Below are 19,294 nucleotides of genomic sequence, written 5' to 3'. Positions count from 1 at the left end.
CTAAGGCTGCTGCTCTGAGGAGGAACACTGTGAGAACTATTCACTCTGGTATGAAATTAAGTTGTGAGGGGAGTTTATTCTAGGTGCATGCTTTTCCTTACTTTAAAACGAGGTCTTAAAGAATCAAAGTAATTCAGGCTGCTTACTATAGATTACTTGGCAAACAGGGAGTTAAGAATTTTTGTTTAACTTGGCAGGCAGAGCAGCTGGAACTCCCCAACTCTTCCCCCCACCCCCAGTTCCATGTACCAATGATTTGACTAACTTTTAAGAAAGTGACTAAAAGACTTTGTCATTGAAGCATAGGCTTTGGCTTTCATTGTCTTGGGGCACAAGTCTTTGTGACAATGATTTTAAATTTTAGTATAATGGATTTCTGTTTTGGGAAAGTAATCTTAAGTTAGATAAGGGGAATGGGATTAGTTTCTGGTAATGTTCTATCATTTTATTTGGATGATCCTTAGATCGATGGTGTGTTCCAAAACATAAAATATAAAAGACAAAGTCTCTGCTCAAGTAAATCAAAACACTGAAAAAGCTCCAAACACTTCACCTTTTTTGTTATTACTGGTGACCAGCTATTTACCTTGCATTCCACCTAATTAAATTCTATCATGTTTCATTCTTCTTTGAAAATATGAATTTTTCGAATATTGCAGTCTCTTCACATGACTGCTGTGGTGTAACTAACATGAAATTGTCTTAGTGGCTTAAACAGATGCTCATTAAGTGATTTTTATGTATGTCTAAGGGAAAGCATTTTTTTGAAGAATTCTTGGTGATTTAATTCTCTTTGAGAATAGTATTAATATTTCACTTTTGCTGAAATGTATTAGAGGTTATCTACCTGAAAGATAAGGGCTTCCCAGGTGGCCCGGAGGTAAAGAATTCACCTGCTAATGCAGGAGACAAAAACTTGATTCAGCCCCTAGGTCGGGAAGATCCTCTGGAGAAGGAAATGGCAACCTACTCCAGTATTCTTGCCAAGAAAAGCCCATGGACAGAGGAGCCTGGTGGGCTACAGTCATGGGGTCGCAAAGAGGCAGACAGAGCTGAATACACACGCACACACCTGAAAGATAATTACCAAGAAATTTTTAATAGCAGTTTACTAAAGGTCCTTACATTGGTACCTTTTTTCTTCAAAAGTTGTCTCCCTTTATTTGAGTTAAGCTTATTCATTGTTACTAAAAGAAGGTAGGAAATGTAATTAATCAGTTGTTCATTATAATTGTAGAGTTGGGTTTCCTTGTAATCAGTGAGCTTAAGTGGCAGTATGGCAGTGTGAAGAATGTGAAGTGAAAGTCGTTCAGTTGTGTCGGTCACTTTGTGACCCCATGGACTCTACAGTCCATGGAATTCTCCAGGCCAGAATACTGGAGTGGGTAGCCTTCCCCAACCCAGGGATCGAACCTAGGTCTCCCGCATTGCAGGCGGATTCTTTACCAGCTGAGCCACAAGGGAAACCCCAATATGAAGAACAATACTCGATTAACCAATGTGTAGCTGAGGCTACTTGTGTGGGGGTAGTAAAACTAAGAATTAGTATTTGAGAGAATGTGTGTATATAATACTGGAAAAAATTAGGTGTATAAATCAGAAGTACTGAATGCATCTTAATATTCTTCTTTTTCTGTTCTTTCTTTTTCTTCCTTTAGCATTTTCTTCTTTCTTGGCTTTCCTTTACAGGAATGCTCCCAGATGCAGTTTTCCCATTTTTGTTTTTTCTTTTTTTTCCTCTTTGTTTCTGCAGTCCTCGCCTTCATACTCCATGCCTGTTTCTGTCACTACTCCTCTGCTTTTTCCCACTTTGACCTAGTGGGAAAGTAAGAAAAAGTTGCATAGGGATTGTCAGAGTTGATGGCAGATTGACTCATGTTCCTTGGTTGTAAGTTGAAAAATTATGGAGGACTTTAAAAGAATTCGCTTATTTAAAAAGTGTAACTTCAGAGGTAAAATGAATTTACGGCCGAGTGAGACAGTATGGCTTAGTGGGTGCCTATCAACATAGGTTCTGAAATTACTCCATCTGTGTTACCTTGAACAATTAATTCCCTTTCACATCTTTGTATCCCAGTTTCCCTATGTTCCCTATGTATCAAAAGGATGATGATAATAGAAACTGTTTCTCTTTTAGGGTTGTTCTGAAGATTGAATGAATTAAAATTAAATACTATGTTTAATCCTTTATAGAAATTGAATTTCCTAAGGAAATAAAAACTGCATGTGATAACAGTCCTTGTTATACTGATTACAAGGTTAATCTCCATAGACTCTGGAGAATGTAAATTCTGTGAGGGCAAGAATTGTTCTTCAGGGATTTTCCCCCTCTGACAAAGTGTTTTTGTCTTTGTAGGATGGCAAAGGAAATACATCACCTGTTCCCCAGCTTAAAGTACTGTCTGTGATTGTGCATGGGAGTTCGTAGGTGAGAATTGTGGAGTGGGTTGCCATTTCCATCTCCAGGGCCTCTTCCTGACCCAGGGATTGAACCCTGGTCTCCTGCATTGCAGGCAGATTTTTTCTCATCTGAGGCACCAGGGAAACCTGTATGTGATTGTATTCTGGTATAATTGTAGAATCAGAGCGTAGTCAAGTGTTTGGTCCTATTTGGGGTATCTGGTTAAAATGAGCCCTGGTTAGTAGACAGCTATCTATAATGTGAATTTCTATAATGGAGATTAATGTCTGCCTTGTAATTAGTAAACTTAAAATTGGAAAATAGCCTTTAGAACTGGTTACCCAACACAGAATCCCTCCACCAATTTTCTTCAGCTATCATACAAGTTTTCAAAGCAGTACCTTCCCCCCACCCCACCCCTGCCCTGGGCTGTTATATTTGAGACAAACTCATAAATGTGTTGAAGGGCAATTGGAATTTCTTTGTTGTTATTGGGCAATTAAAGAAGGTAAGAAAAGTTTACCTGTCTTAATTGTCGTCAGGTCTCTCTCATCTTCGTGTTTTCACTAGAAACTGACAGTTAAATGATATCTGAGAAAACTGCTTATATCTTGTTCATTATTAAGAATTTAATATATTTAGAAAAAGCTCTTAGTATTGACTATAACGTAAATGTGAACAGTAGTATTCTTAGCCTCAGTCTTTAAACCACTTAGATTACTTTATTGAAATGATAATTTGACAAAGGGGAGGGTGACAGCATGTAAAATGCCCACTTTATAAGGAAGGAAAGTGCAAAGAGATTGACCCTAGTGCTGGGATTAGTGTGAAAAGTGCCTAAAGGGGTTCAGGGAAATTGTTAGCTTCCCACTTTTCTCCTGTTCTTTTTCTTTTTTTCCATTTAAAGCATTTTTAAGCCTTTTAAATTCAGTGCCTTTAATTACAGTCACAGCATTCTATAACCATCACCACTATTTCTAAAATCTTTCTCATTGCCCCAGATAGAAGGCCTTCTTCCCCGGAGTTCCTGGAAATCTCTTCATTTACTTTTAGTCTCTGTGAATTTGCTTCTTGTAGATAGTCATGTAAGTGGAATCATGCGATCCTGTCCTTTTGTGTCTGGCTGTTTTACTTGGCGTAATATTTTCGAGGTTCATCTGTGTTGTGTGTATCAGAATGTCATTCCTTTTTTTAAAATGGCTGAACAGTGCTGCATTGCATGATACACCACATTTTGTTTTCTGTTCATCTGTTGATGGACATTCAGATTGTTTCTACCTTTTGGGCCTTACAGTGTTGTAACATGAACATTGCTGTACAAGTATTTTGAGTCTTGCCTGTTTTCACGCTTTTTGTGTGTATGCTTAGTGGGATTGCTGGATCGTTGCTTTTTCTTTTTATCGATTTCCTTGGGGCAGAATTTAGATGGATCTGAACAGATCTTTCAATAGCAGAGAAAACTGCTGAGAAATGAGTTTGTCCCTTTGTGAGGAATTTGTGTCGGCCATTTCCACCATGAAAAGCTCGTTCTGTCAGATAGTTGCTGATGGTGATTTGTAAATGGAGGTAAAATAGACGCACGGCAAAGCGGTGCTAAGTGCGGTTTGTACAGTCGCAGGGTTGAGCAGCCTCATAAGGCCCAGCTCCAGGACGTTTTCATCTTCCTAAACTGAAGCTGCCCATTAACCCATTCCCTCTTCCTTGCAGCCCCTGCACTCACCGTTCTACTTTTTGTCTCTAGGGATTTGACTGTTTGATTTGTTTTATTTGGCTTTGCTGCACAGATCTTAGTTTGCTGTGTGGAATCTTAGTTTCCCCACTAGGAATCAAACCCAGGCCCGCCACTGCAGTGGAAGCGCAGAGTCTGGACAAGTCCCCATATATGTGTATTTTAGGAATAAGTGATTTAATTATATTTAAAATTAAGTGCTTATTCAGTTTATTGACTGCTTATGTTTAGCACTCTGTCAGGTACTTGACAGATTCTGATAGGAACCTTGTGAGTTAAGTTCACATATTTATTGTCGTTTCTAGACTTAGGAGATTTGGGATTAAAGAATCCCACAGCCAGCCATATCTAATATTGGAGCTAGGCCTTTAATTCAGAATTTTGGCCTCATTCCAAAGCTGCCGTTCATAATTGCTTGGCTCTGTTGCCTGCTTTCTGTGGACAATACATTAAAAAGAGAAAAGATGGAGCTTTTACTCCAGTTACTTGATTTTCATTTCCTCCTCCAATTCATACAAAGTTAGAAAAAAACAAGTGAGCCAGTTTAACAAGTAAACCAAATGTTTTTTAAACTTGACATAAAGTAAAAGGAGTACATTCTTTGTATATTGGTAGAGAAAGCTGCTGCTTTTAAAAAACTCTGGACTATCAGTATAAAAGTATACTTTATACATGTGTGAAAAATTTCAAACTAGTGCTGAGAAAAGTTGTGGATTTTCCTGAATAGTTGATAAGGTGTGTGTTTGTTTTGCAAAGACACTGTTCTGTATACTGTGAAACTCAGTATTGAACTTGTGATCCACTATTGGGAAAGATCCACTTTCCCTGACTTCATTTAATTATTTTATCATTCTTTCCTTCACCTGTTTGTTTGTTTGTTTTTCCCTAGTAGGATCTTAGTTCCCTGAGCAGGGATCAAACTCAGATCTCCTGCTTGGAGTCACGAACAACTGGACCACCAGGGAAGTCCCCTGGCTTTTCCGTTTTTAAATATTTTATGTATTCATTTGGCTGCAAAGGGTCTTAGTTGCAGTGTGTGGGCTTAGTTGCCCCAAGGTATGTGGGATCTTAGTTCTCTGACCAGGGCTTGAACCCCTGTCCCCTGCATAGAAAGGTGGGTTCTTAACCACTGGACCATCTGAGAAGTTCCCCCTGGCTTTTTAAAAAAGAAAAAAATTTGACTATTTTTGTTAGCTGTCTCAACAGTTTTTTGGCAATAGGGTGGAGAGGGTATAATATTTTAAGTATGAAAGTAAACACTTGGAGATCATTTCAAATCCTAACCTTTGCAATGTATTTTGTTTTGTCTTGAGAGATCACTTGATGTTTACTGATAAAATTACCAACTTTATTTCCGCAGAAATTAATAATTTACACTAGTGGTAAAGAACCTGCCTGCCGATGAAGGAGACAAGAGATTTGAATTCCATCCGTGGGTCGGGAAGATCCCCTGGAGGAGGAAATGGCAACCCACTCCAGTATTCTTACCTGGAAAATCCCATGGATAGAGGAGCCTGGCAGGCTACAGTCCATAGGGTCGCAGAGTCGGACACAACCAAAGCAACTTAACACATCTTAAAATGTAAGCGTAGCCTACTATAAAAACTTAAAAGCCTTGACGTAAAAATCAGCCTTGATCCATCTTGAATTACCCAGTGTGTCATGAGTGCTGACTGTGCAGAACTGGATGGAGGACCTGGCCTCAAACCCAAACACAGTACTGTTGAAACTGAAAGACCCTGATACACCATTTGATTAATACATAGTCTGTAGGAGAAGTTTCTTCTGACAGTCTTTAGATAAAGTTGTGTGCGTGTTTATACTTTTGACATGAAATTCTAATCGTTCCTTCCTTAAAATGCAAGAAGCCAAAAAAAAAAAGCAATTTTATTTAGCTGATGGGGACAAATTCTAATCAGTAATCACAGTGTAACATCCTTCACTCTCCCAGTTTTAATACTTCACTTGTGAATGCAAAAGCAAAAGTTAGAACCCCTTTGAAGTCAGGCAAAAGTAGGATTTTTTTTAGTGGCTGTGTTTTAATTAATATGCATGAAATATTTTAAAAATTATTTTGAAACACTTTAAACAAAATAATTATAAGAAGAGCAAACAAACAAAAATTTCCCACATACCCTTCATCCTGCAAGCCCATTCATGTTTTGCCAAACACCACCGTATGTAGCAAAGGGCCTAGTCCAGCAGCACACTGAGTTCTCTGTCCAGGGATTGAACTGTGGCCTCGGCAGTAAAAGCTCAGAGTCCTAACCACTGAACCACTAGGGAATCCCCAGTATCACACTTTGCATCCAGTTGTTCCATCTTTATAATATACTTCACTGTAGAGCGGTTCCTCTGTCTTTGATGTTCATGCCCTTGACCTTTTTGAAGGTTACAGAGCAGTCATTTCATAAAATGACTCTCAGCTCTGGTTTGTCCAGTGCGTTTTGGACAGGAACATCACAGTGTTCTTGGGTTTTGTTGGCTGGGCATGATGTTTATTTGTCCCGTGACTGGAGTTACTTTGAACACTTGGTTAAGATGGTGGATGATATATGCTATATTTTCCTTTGCCTAGTAAGTGTTTTGTGAGGCAGTACTTAGGGATAATGAAAATATCTCTTGTCTTTTTAGCATAGAGGAATGCTGGAATTTTAAAAATTTAGGCTGAGAATTTTAAACTTTTTTAGGGATGACATTTAGTGCTTGAACCTAAAAACCTCATGTAGAGGAGTTAACCTAAGTCCTTGAAAACAATGAAATTTAAATATTGTGGGTAGTGGAATTTGAAAAATGTTAAAAATTGGGTTACAGTGTATAGTGTAGTTGAAAAGAACTTGGGAATTAAGAACAGTCAGATATGGATGAGACTCTAGTAATATAATAATTCTGTGATTGTAGGCAATTTATTTTCTAAGTATCAACTAGTGTTATGTTAGAAAAGGTCTGCTTTGTAAAATGTGTCTGGCAGCTGTCACAATAAACATGTCAAGATACTAAGTTACCTTCTTGAGATCTTTCAGAAGTTAAACTAATGGAGTCAATGAATTACTATAAATACATTTTCTTTAGAAACTGCTGGGTGGACATAATTAGAACAAATGGTTCGTGGGTGCTCAGTCGCGTCTGACTCTTGGCTACCCCATGGACTGTAGCCCGCCAAGCTCCTCTGTCCATGGGGTTTCTCAGGCAAGAATATTGGAGTGGGTTGCCATTTCCTCCTCCAGGGATCTTCTGGACCCAGGGATCGAACCTGCATCTCCTGCATTGCCAGGTTGATTCTTTACTGCTGAGCCACCTGGGAAGACCAGAACAAATGGTACTATGCTGAAAAAAATTTAAGATATTTATAAAATCTTTGTTCATAACCCAAAGTGATTTCACTAAATGTATACTGACATTTTAGGGATGAGTAAGTTTTCTCTCCTAAAAAAAACTTTAGCTTTTAGGATATTGTAGCTAGAACATAGAGCTGTTAAATACAAGTTTCAGAGGTAGAAATTTTTAGGCAGCCTAATAGATTGCCAATATGTAAAATTTCATGATAACCTATACTAATTTTAATGGAACTGAATCTTGTTTAGGATAAAATCAGCTGATTCAGCTATTAGGTCCTTGCCTTTTATTTTAGGCACCATCTTAAGACAAAATATATAGTATCTTAGACGATGAATTTTAGCCTTTTCTTAGTTCTCTTCATTAAAAAAATACTTTTATAAAATCAGAACTTTATAAAAGTTTGAAATTCCATTTTACTGTTCTTAGAATTAAGTGATACTGAAAGTTATTTTACACTTCTTGCTGAAGATGAGTGTAGTCAAGTTTGTAATGATGCCTTCAGTCACAATTTTGTTGAAATTTGGCTTTTGTGGCTCTTAGTAAAATTAAATGAATTGGTAAATTAGAGTTTTAGCTAACCTTATAAACAAAAAAAACCCTGAAACTAGATCTCGAATAATGGAGACAACTAAAAAGATGTGTGTCAGTCACTTAGTTGTGTCTGACACTTTGTGACCCCATGGATTGTAGCCCGCCAGGCTCCTCTGTCCGTGGAATTCTCCAGGCAAGAATACTGGAGCGGGTTGCCGTGCCTCCTCCAGGGGATCTTCCCGAGCCAGGGGTCGAACGCACTGCAGGCAGATTCTGAGCCACCAGGGAAGCCCAAGAATACTGGAGTGGGTAGCTTATCCCTTCTCCAGGGGAATCTTCCTGACCCAGGAACAAACTGGGGTGTCTGCATTGCAGGCAGATTCTTTACCAGCTGAAGCTACCAAACAACAACCAGAAAAAACCATGGAAGAGATAGCTTATCTTAAATACTGGTCCAGTGGAAGCAACCACAGCACAGGAAAGCCATGCTGCATTTTGTTGGAGTGCAGGTCGAAAAATTAAGTTTCAGTGGAAGATTTTCCTGGTTAATTAAAGTATTTCCCCCCCCTTTTTTAAACTCTTAAACCTGTTTAATTGCAGAATTGAATACCATATTATCTGTCCTAAATACTGTCTGTAGCCTTCCATGGCCAATATCCTAGGGGTAAGTATGTTAATTGATTTTTAATGTTTTCTCAGTCTTAATTGATCCAGGTATCTGCGGTTTAGTAATTATGGCTCTAGAAATAAAACACTGAGTTGGGAAACGTATTGATTTTTGTAGTCGTAAAGTTTATTTCATCATACTTAACTAAATGTACAGTGTGGCTCTTAGTTGCTTATGATAAGTAAAAATAATAGAGAACTTAAACTGACTATAGAAAACTGAAAATGAAATTTTTGAGAAGAAAATATTGAGCCTGGTGCCTGGCTGAGTTCAAATCCATTTCTTCCTAGTTGACCATGGATCTTGGTTTTTGGATTTTACTAAAATACAGCGTTGCTTAAACGACTCATGGCTGTTTGTCATTGTTAATGTGATGTGTGTGCCTGACAGTGCCTGTCAGCAGAGTTTTGTGACGTAAAGTTACGCGTTCATCTAGACAGTTGGTCTGCAAATCATTCGTATTTATTTCTTTGAACAATATTCTTTGTTTTTTTCAGAAAGTGCTGTTGTATGTTCACATGTACCCTTCAGTGTCCCTCTGCTGCTGCTGCTAAGTCACCTCAGTCGTGTCCGACTCTGTGCGACCCCATAGACGGCAGCCCACCAGGCTCCCCCGTCCCTGGGATTCTCCAGGCAAGAACACTGGAGTGGGTTGCCATTGCCTTCTCCAATGCATGAAAGTGAAAAGTGAAAGTGAAGTCGCTCAGTCGTGTCCGACTCTTAGCGACCCCACAGACTGCAGCCCACCAGGCTCCTCCGTCCATGGGATTTTCCAAGCAAGAGTACTGGAGTGGGGTGCCATCGCCTCCTCCTCTAGTATTTGCCTTTTGGACAAAAAGGATATTACACTTTTGCTTCAGTTTGCTTCTAAGTGCCAGTTAATTTGCTGCGTTAGGAAGATTGCCTAGTAGTACAGTTCTAATCACCTTTTAACCTGCCTTTCTTGGGTTATTTTTGTGCATGAAAGTTAGAATTTGGAGATACAATTCTAGTCCCTGGTTATAAAATTAGCTGTCTCTATGACTTTATCCAGACAGCTAATCTTGTTGGGTTGGGTTTCTCATTTCTAATATAATGGAACAAAGAGGTTGCACTAAAATATCTTGAATTTTCTTCTTGATCTAAGATTGTAAGCTTTAAGATTGAAATGGAAAAATGCTTGTTGAAAATAACTATAACATCACAAAAAAGAAATAAGACATAAATGTAATTAAAAAAAAAAACCAAGATCAGAGTTATGACCCCTCTCCCCCCACTGACTTAACAATCTGACCTGAACCTTAATTTGAAGCAGTTATTGCTTAATTTGAAATTTTAGTAATATTTAGAAATCAACACAATCAGAAATCTTAGAGTCTCGATTTTTTCATTAGAGTGATAATGACCTATGTCAAAATGTTATAGAGCTCTGTTTGACTCACTATAAAATCTCTTTATTATTGTGCTGCTCAGCATTAATGGCACGGATCAATAAATTAAAATTGGAAGTGTGGTCCAATGAAAACACTTCCATGGGGGAAGTGGCCCAGTGGCCTTCGCTAGTGGCCCAGTGGTTAAGACCCCATGCTTCCATTGCAAGGGCTGTGGGTTCCATCCCTGCCTGGTTGGGGAACTGAGATACTGCAGGCTGTGCGGAGCAAGTGGCCATAAATAAATAAGTAGCAGGCACACTGGTTACAGCAAAAATAAACCATAAAAAACCCAAGCACTTACATGGAATTAATTATCGGCTTATTTTGAGGTAGAAGAGATCAGTGCAGTAAGGACACAGACAAACCTAATCCCTGAAAGGGATCCAACAAGAAACCCAAGAAGACTTTACAGAATGGCTGGAGTCTGTTTTCAGAGACCTAAAAGAAGGCGTTGCTTCTTTTAAACAATAGCTGACAGGTTAAAAGATAAAAAGACGAAACAGCAATGGGCCGGTTAAGTTCAGTTTTGAAACTCATAAAGGAGAATTAAATCAGGGAAACAAAAGATGAAGTTAAAAACATTTGGAGTTGAAGAAGTAAAGAAACTGAAAAAACGGGAAAGGAGGTGGAACGGACCCTGGTAGCCATGATTTTTGTGTCTGTGAGCACTTTTATCAACCCCTTTCTTGATGACAGTGTCCTGCTTTGTCTTTTAAATAACTGCTTCCCTTCCCTTCCCATTCCACGCAGTTCTGGCTGGACTGCCAATCACAGTGTATCCCAGGTAATCTTGTTCTGACTAGCCACTTAAGTGGGCTTGGGATGCAAATCCCCAGACCTTCTGTGCAGAGGGTAGCAAGAAGGTACAGGGATCACAGAATAGGTGTGTGGTCAAACTTTAAAGATATTCGCATGGCTGTCATCTTCGTCTTAGGAAAAAACCCATCTTCTTAAGGAGAAGTAAGGTCTGCGGGGAGGGAATAGAAGTCTAATGATGTCCCTTGTGTTCCTTGACTGGCTTTGTATGGAGTCAGTGCCACCTTTAGGCTGAATAAAACAAGAAAATTTCCTTTGTTTACTTGTGGTGCTTTGAATTGGGTAACCTTGCAGTTTAATAATAGTTCTGGCTAATTCATAAATTGTTCTTGAAGATAAAGACTATTGTAAATTAGGTGTGGTTCCCAGAGTTGATGGGACTACTAAGAATGCTCTAGAATTATAAAGCAAAACTTTTGTAAAACTACCAAAAAGTTGGTAGGAATCTTGAAGAGCTGTTATGAGAAAGCTAATATTAACGGGAAGATGGGGGACTTCCCTGGGGACCCAGTGGTTAGGATGCCTCACTTCCACTTCAGGTGGCAAGGGTGTGATCCCTGGTCGGGAAACTTAAGGTCCCATAGCTGCACAGTGGCCCCCAAAATTCTTTTTTAAGGGAACTAATAGTAGAAATGGAAATCTGTTTTGCTCTGAGGGCATCTGCCAGTTTCACCATATGTACTTGAGTTTTGAAAACCTTGTGGGATGAAGAGGCTGAAACCAAAGCACAGAATCGGCAGAAAATTCAGGGGTCAGAGTCACCATTCCCTCAATAACTGGTGACCCCTGATTGAATAAGACTGATTAAGAAATAAGGCAGCTTGTATCCCTGTTTGTGGTCTGGGTTAACATCTAGGGGATCCGAGGAAGGTGAATTCCTGGCTCATGGTGATCTCCCAGGCAGGAACTGTTCCCAGACACCAGGTCTCATGTTTAAAACAAGGTTTTGATGTAAAATGACCAGCATACAGTAAAAGACAGGTATACATGGGAACAAGAACCATACATTTGAAGGTATAACTGTGAGAAACATCAGAAATACAACTGCAAAGGCTTGAGATTTTGAATTATCCTAGACTATGAAACAACTCCCACTACTATGTTTAAAGAAATATGTCAAGCTTGAAAATCTTTGGGGTGAAGAAAATGTTAAATGTGACATAGCAGCAAATAGAAATTATATAAATGAAAATTACAAACAAAAAACCTGGTGGGTAGTTTTAACAGAATAAGTACAAATGAAGAAAAAGATGAGTGAAATGGAAGATAAGTCAGAAGACCAGAGTTTAGTTCAGGGAGGATAAATGAGAAACACACAGAAGAGAGTAAGAGATTTAGGATTAAGATTCATTTAATCTGAGCTTCAGTGTGGGACAGGAGATAGAAAATGGGACAGAACCAGTACCTGAGGAAATAATGTGTGTGTGTGTGTTAGTCACTCAGTTATAGCCGACTCCAACCCCATGGACTGTAGTCTGCCAGGCTCCTCTGTCCATGGGATTCTCCAGGCAAGAATCCTGGAGTGGGTTGCCATTTCCTTCTCCAGGAGATCTTCCCAACCCTGGGATTGAACCTGGGTCTCCTGCATTGCAGGAGATCTTTACCATCTGAGCCACCAGGGAAGCCCCGAGGAAATAATAGCAGAGAATTTGCCACAACCAAAGGATGACAGTCCTTAGTCCAGATGCCCAGTGAATGATAAACATACTGAATAAAAGGAAATCTGAACTCTGCACACTGCTCACATTCTGAATTGTTTCAGTGCATTTTTTCTTTCTTAGTGTTTAAAAAGATTAAAAGCCATCTGCCATTTTTGTATTTACTCTTATAGGAGGACACAGTCGTTTTGGTCATTTCCCTTTTTGTTCCAGAGAACTCACTGTCCCATTTTAGTTACTTGAAATTTTTTTGTTTCATAGTCTCTTTATTTGGGAGACTTCTGAGTTTTGATATGACAGATCATATCCTGGGGATTTTTTGTTGTTGCTCATTTCTAGACACACAGACACAGACACACAAGAGAGACATGCAAACACAGCCTCCCTGTTTAACACACACACACCCCCCCACCCCCCACCCCTGTTTAAACCAGAAAAAGAGTGCCTATTTCCTTTTTGTGAGGTGCTCTACCTTTCGACGTTCTTTTTTTCCTAGGCTCCCTGGATACTTCCGGTTTGCTCTTACTCTTCCTTTCTCCCAGGGCGGTTGTGAATATTTAAAAGATGACTAATAAAACATGATAGCTATATTTAATAAATGTTTATTTCTTTTTTGTCTATCTTGCTCTTATTTTAAACTGACTATATAGGGTGAGAGGTGACAAGACCCTTCCTGGGAGGTGAGTGATTGGGTGTCTCTGATCAGAGAGGAGGCGGCCGAGGGCAGCCCACGGGGGTCTCGGAGCTGGTTGGTGGTGGGGGTGCCCCAGCCTGGCTTTCCTGCTCCTGGCTCTGGAAGGGCCCGCCCATCAGGCCTCGTGCTCTGGAAGCTCGTGTCGCCACCCGGCCTGGTGTATCCTCGCGCGGTCGCTGTTAACGCGGCGGTGCGATGACAGTTTCTTTCTCGCAAAGGGCGGAGGAGTGGACGCAGTTCCACGCGCCGTGTTGACTAAGGGCTCTCAGGGAAGTGATCCAGATGCAGCCATTTCTAGAGAGCAGAAAGCCCCAGACAGAATCGGCCTTCCCCATGGAGCCCAACTGGACTCCGCCGCCTCCGGGGTTCTTCCCATCAAAGAGTACTGAGATGGTCCCGAGAAGTTCTGTTAATGAAGCGGGAGCTCTCGTCTCCTGTGGCTTCCCCACAGGCTCTTAGGATGGCGATCCTCCCAGTTCTTAACACACTTTGAATGTGATGGATATCATAGCATATCTGTGGCAATTGAAGGTGAGAGGTGGAAGCAGCAATAGGCAGGAAATTGTTCTAATGTTATATTCTGGCTCTGAGGGTGACTATATGACCTTGAGAATTTATTGCAACATGAGAACACATCTTTTTTCTCTTGCTAGAGAATTAAAGGAAAAGTGAGATTATTCAGAAATGCTATGAACTTTCAGAAATGATAGTATTAATATATTCTAAATGAAAGTTATTATAGAAAAACAGTATGCCTTGTCCATTTTGATTTAAGTAAATTTAAATATAACTTTGGGCTTCCCAGGTGGCACAGTGGTAAAGAATCCACCTGCCAGTACAGGAGACACGAGAGACTCGTGTTTGATCCCTGGGTCAGGAAGATCCTCTGGAGAAGGATGGCAACCAACTCCAGTATTCTTGCCTGGAAACTTCCACGGAAAGAGGAGCTGGGTGGGCTACAGTCCATGGGGTCACACAGAGTCAGACACAACTTAGCAACTGAATAACAACAATAGTTAAGAAATACCCAGGTGTCTTTAGTAAATTAATTTATATATATGTATTAGGGATTTCTTTGGCAGGAATGATGCTAAAGCTGAAACTCCAGTACTTTGGCCACCTCATGTGAAGAGTTGACTCATTGGAAAAGACTCTGATGCTGGGAGGGATTGGGGGCAGGAGGAGAAGGGGACGACAGAGGATGAGATGGCTGGATGGCATCACTGACTTGATAGACTTGAGTCTGAGTGAACTCCGGGAGTTGGTGATGGACAGGGAGGCCTGGCGTGCTGCGCTTCATGGGGTCGCAAAGAATTGGACACGACTGAGCGACTGATCTGATCTGATCTGATTTGTTTTATAGAATTACTGTTGGTCCTTAATTTTTCAGTTATCCTCTCATATTAATTTCATTTCATTATTTGGTCTCTTGCTAAAACCTAGAATTAACTGAATTGAAAAGGGATAGTTTTTTAATAGGCATCTAATTTGCATACTATTTATAGGAAAACAATTCTTTTAGTATTAGAATTTTTTTGTTATTTATTTTTATTTACTTATTTTAAAAATTTATTTATTTTAATTAGAGGCTAATTACTTTACAATATTGTATTGGTTTTGCCATACATCAACATGAATCTGCCATGGGTGTACATGTGTTCCCAATCCTGAACCCCCCTCCCACCTCCCTCCCCATACCATCCCTCTGGGTCATCCCAGTGCACCAGCCCCAAGCATCCTGTATCCTGCATCAAATCTGGACTGGCTATTAGAATTTTTAAAAATTTGCTTTAGATTTTGGCTTCTTAGAATGTCTTTATATGGTGTATGTTTGCCTTTTAAAATTTTTATTATATATATTAATGTATAAAATTTACCATTTTAATGGTTTAAAATTCCCCTGGCATTAGTTACATTCTCAGTGTTGTGGGACCACCATTACTGTCTGTCTCCAGAACTTTTTTGTTGTCCCAAACTTAAACTCTGTATGTATTGAATAATAACTTCTCAGTGCTCTCTTTTTCTAGTCCCTGGGAACTAGCATTCTACTTCCTGTCTCTTAGTCTGATAGGTAATCTCTTTTGAGTGGATCACACATTTGTCCTTTTGTGTCTGGATTTTTTCACTTAGAATAATAATATTTTTAAGGTTCATCTCGATTACAGCATGTATCAGAACTTCATACCTTTTTAAGGCTGAATTACATTCCATTATATGGATGTATAATATTTTGTTTGTTCATTCATCTGACGGTGGACCCTTGGGGTTTCACCTTTTGGCTCTTGTGAATAATGCTGCTGTGAACATGAGTGTGCAAATACCTGTTCACATCCCTGCTTTCAGTTCTCTTGAGTATATGCCCAGAAGTGGAATTGCTGCATCATGGTAATTCCGGGTAATTTTTTAGAGGAATACCAAACTGTTTTCCACAATGGATGCACCATTTTACACTCCTGATAGCACAGGGGTTCCTGTTTCTCCACATCCTTGCTAACACTTCCTATTGAATGGTTTATGTGTTGGATTTTTATAGTGCTTGAAATTCAGCTGAGCCTCTTTGCTGATACTAAAGTTTTCTAGAGATAAAGTGTTATAAAGGAATCGTAGACGTTATTTGTCCTGCAGCCTGTTTCCTTCTTAGTGAAAAGTGGAAGTGAAGTCACGTCCGACTCTTTGCGACCCCTTGGACTGTAGCCCACCAGGCTCCTCCGCCCATGGGATCTCCAGGAAAGAATACGGGAGTGTGTTGCCATTTCCTTCTCCAGGGGATTTTCCTGACCCAGGAATCAAACCCAGGTCTCCCGCATTGCAGGCAGACGCTTTAACCTCTGAGCCACCAGGGAAGCCCAAAAGAAAGAAATCCTGTGCCCCACCCTGTCTGCTTCATCCACTTTTCTGTAATCAGGGCCCTCAGGAGAAAGGGAGGTGATGTGTGTTGAACTGTGATAAACTGCCTGGATTGTGAAGTGCACTACCTCTTTCTGTCATTGGGAAACTAGTTCTGGGTGACATCTAAATTTATTTTGGAAGATGATGCTGACCTAATTTTATGGAAATAAAACTAGATGAAAAATTAGGGGATAGGTTCTGTATCTTATAGGATAATGGGAGTTTGGGGCAAATAGAATACTTTTTTTTAAAAGTATATTTTATTATAGTTTTTGGCTGCATTTTGTGGCATGCAGAATCTTAATTCCCCAAGCAGGGGTGAAACCCACACCCCCTGCATTGGAAGATGGGGTCTTAGCTGCTAGACCACCAGGCAGTCTTTAGAATACTTGGTTTTTGAGTCTCCTACTTTTTCTCTATTGCAAGAAAACTGTGGCTCAGATGGTAAAGCATCTGTGTACAATGCAAGAGACCCAGGTTCAATCCTGGAATCAGGAAGATCCTCTGGATCTTGCCTGGAAAATCCCATGGACAGAGGAGCCTGGTAGGCTACAGTCCATGGGGTCCCAAAGAGTCGAACACGACTTCTCGTTCTTGTTCGTTCTTAGGCAACTCATGGAGGACCCTTCCAGCTCTAAACATACATTGAGCAGGACGCTGAGTTTCTAGCACTCACTTCCTTGATGCTTCTCTTTCCCAGGGATCATGGCCCAAGTAGCAGTGTCTGCCCTGCCTGTCGAAGACGAGGAGTCCTCAGAGAGCAGGATGGTGGTGACGTTCCTCATGTCTGCTCTTGAGTCCATGGTGAGATGGCTCTGCACTTGTGTAAAGTTTCCAGTTGGGCAACATTGGGCTTGTGAAAATTCGATTGATTGGTTTTTGGAAAACATACACTTTGTCGTCGTCTTCTTTTTTTTTTTTTAGTATATACAGATTTTTTGCTTGAATAATAGTTAATGGGATTTAAGCTTTTCAAATCAAATATTACTGCATACCATGTTTCAGAATGTTGCTAACTTACCTGAATGTGTAATTTTTTACATTTAATTTCAATTTTCTACCTCCTAATATCTTAGGCAATCCCTTGTTTTGCAAACCTTAACTTTGAATTTGAGTGTGATATTTGAAGTTAGTCTGAGTGAGTTTGTATATATATTGTAGTGTGTTGCTGATGTCTTATGTATCGGTGTAAAGAACATTATCACAATTTGGGGCCTTAAGAGCATCTTCACTATTTTACATCTATTCTTTATTATATTGTGCTTTGCATTCACAATTTTCTGAATTCGGTGCCCTTTACCAAATATGTAGTGTAACTTTATTAAAAAAAAAAACAACTTACTTATACATAATTGCAAAATAATTATTTTGTTGCTTTTCTATATTACTATCATAGTACTATAGTTTGCTTATCATGTTTTTATGAATATGTATGAGTTCATAGATTTAAAAACTATCAGACTTAGGTATTTCCTGACACAGTGAAATTATATATTCTAAGCAGGAGGAGGCAGTGTATTTACTGACTTTAAGTATTATATATATATAATATAATATATACATATATATATGTATACATAGCAGAATACTAGTGGAATCTCTTATTTTTCCATTAGGGCATTTTCCCCCCTTATTTCTACTACATAGGAATTAAGAAAATTATCTCCTTCAAGAAAGCAATTTTAGAGTGGTTAGTGACCATATATACTATTTCTCTCTGAATGTCACTTATTTCTCGCTTTTGGTCTTAAAATCAGTCAACATTTGTGGCTGTCATGTTAAATAATTTAGAGATTAAATCTACTCTGTTGATATTAAGTCATTTTCTTTAATACTGATCTTTACGTAGGATGACATAATGTTGCGTAGGACCCATTCTCTTCCTCAGGCTGTCTCCACAGTTTCCTCACCTTTGGCAATGTTTGTTTCCTCCTCACCAGCAGGAGTAAAAGTCTCTCCTGTTCCCAGTTGTGTACTGTGAAGTATGGTAGGTTATAGGTTGGCTTCATCCCTCTTCCTTTGGCCCATAGGTTTCTTTGATCTAAATCCTTAGACAGTACGTGAATCTTGCTTTGCTGTTTCATAAACGCTGCGTTTGGTGACAGGGTTGTCCCAACTAAGAATGGATAGTGAAGCAAGAATGCACCCTCATTTATCACAACGTACGTAAATAATAGTTCCTTACAGGTGAGCAGCCAGGGTCCATCTCACAGAAATGTAATATAATACAACCTCAGTACAGCAGTGTTCGTCATGCTGAGAAGATTGTTGGCTCACCTCCAGGTCACAGTTTCTCTGCTGTGGCTTTATCATGGCTCAGAAGCTTTCTGATCATGAAAGTAGGTATAAAATGATTTATTCCAGATACCATTTTAAAGCGATATTATGCAAGTAATTCCCATTTAAGAAATTAGAGGGTGGTAATGGTACAAATCAAAAACAACCAGAGGAAGCTTTAGTTTTCAACAAGTGATACTGAGAACATAGGCTATTTGGGGGAAGAAAGTCTTTATCGTGTGTTAAGTTAAATTCTAGATGAGTAAAAATTTAAAGGTAGTCATATTAAGATGAAAAAACCAGGAGAAAATGTATGTAAATATGTATTTAAGTCCATAAGCTTTTCTGTGCCTAATATTTGTGAGGCACCTTATGCATCAATAGAGAAACACTAACATAGCATGGAAGGTAAGCTGATTCACAGAAAACTGTCTCAAGTTCCATATTCTTCAATACCCTTTGATTTTTATGCTAATCATTGGATTAGTGGGGGGTTTTTGTTTTGTGTTTGTTTTTTTTTGGCCACACCTTGTGGCTTGTGGGATAAGTCCCCAGCCAGGAATTGAACCTGGGCCCCAGCAGTGAGAGCACTGAGCCCTAACCAATGGCCTGCCAGGGAATTCCCTGGATTATTGATTATACTAAAGTATAATAATGGTTTTTACTTTTAAAAATGGTTCTGGGAAAGTTGCACAGTAATGTTTGCTAGGATACTGAGAGTTAGCCCTTCTAGAAGTACAGATGGGAGTGTCAACTGATGACCCTTCTTAGAAAGCAATTTTCAGTAGGTTTTGAGGACCTTAAAAGTTGTTACTTTGAGAGTTTTTGGACTGTGGTTTCATGTCTCTGACTGTCTTTTAAGAAAGTCAGTCAAGATACAC

The 19,294-nt window shown here is 39.5% G+C and overlaps 1 protein-coding gene across 3 annotated transcripts in view; it reads left to right on the top strand.

The window, feature by feature from the left end:
• The window catches only part of GTF2I (general transcription factor IIi), an 82,126-nt gene that overhangs the window by 2,283 nt on the left and 60,549 nt on the right, over nt 1–19,294 (top strand). For all 3 annotated transcript variants that reach the window (XM_055562405.1, XM_055562404.1, XM_055562403.1), the window contains exon 2: nt 16,837–16,940. In XM_055562405.1, coding sequence (XP_055418380.1) covers nt 16,842–16,940 — 99 coding nt within the window. In that variant the 5' untranslated portion in view covers nt 16,837–16,841. The remainder of the gene's footprint in view (nt 1–16,836; nt 16,941–19,294) is intronic.

This window comes from Bubalus kerabau, chromosome 23 (genome assembly GCF_029407905.1).
Source record: "Bubalus kerabau isolate K-KA32 ecotype Philippines breed swamp buffalo chromosome 23, PCC_UOA_SB_1v2, whole genome shotgun sequence".
In the NCBI taxonomy this organism is placed as follows: domain Eukaryota; kingdom Metazoa; phylum Chordata; class Mammalia; order Artiodactyla; family Bovidae; genus Bubalus; species Bubalus kerabau.
The sequence above is the reverse complement of the archived record's forward strand: the minus strand, read 5'-3'. Positions and strand labels throughout refer to the sequence as shown.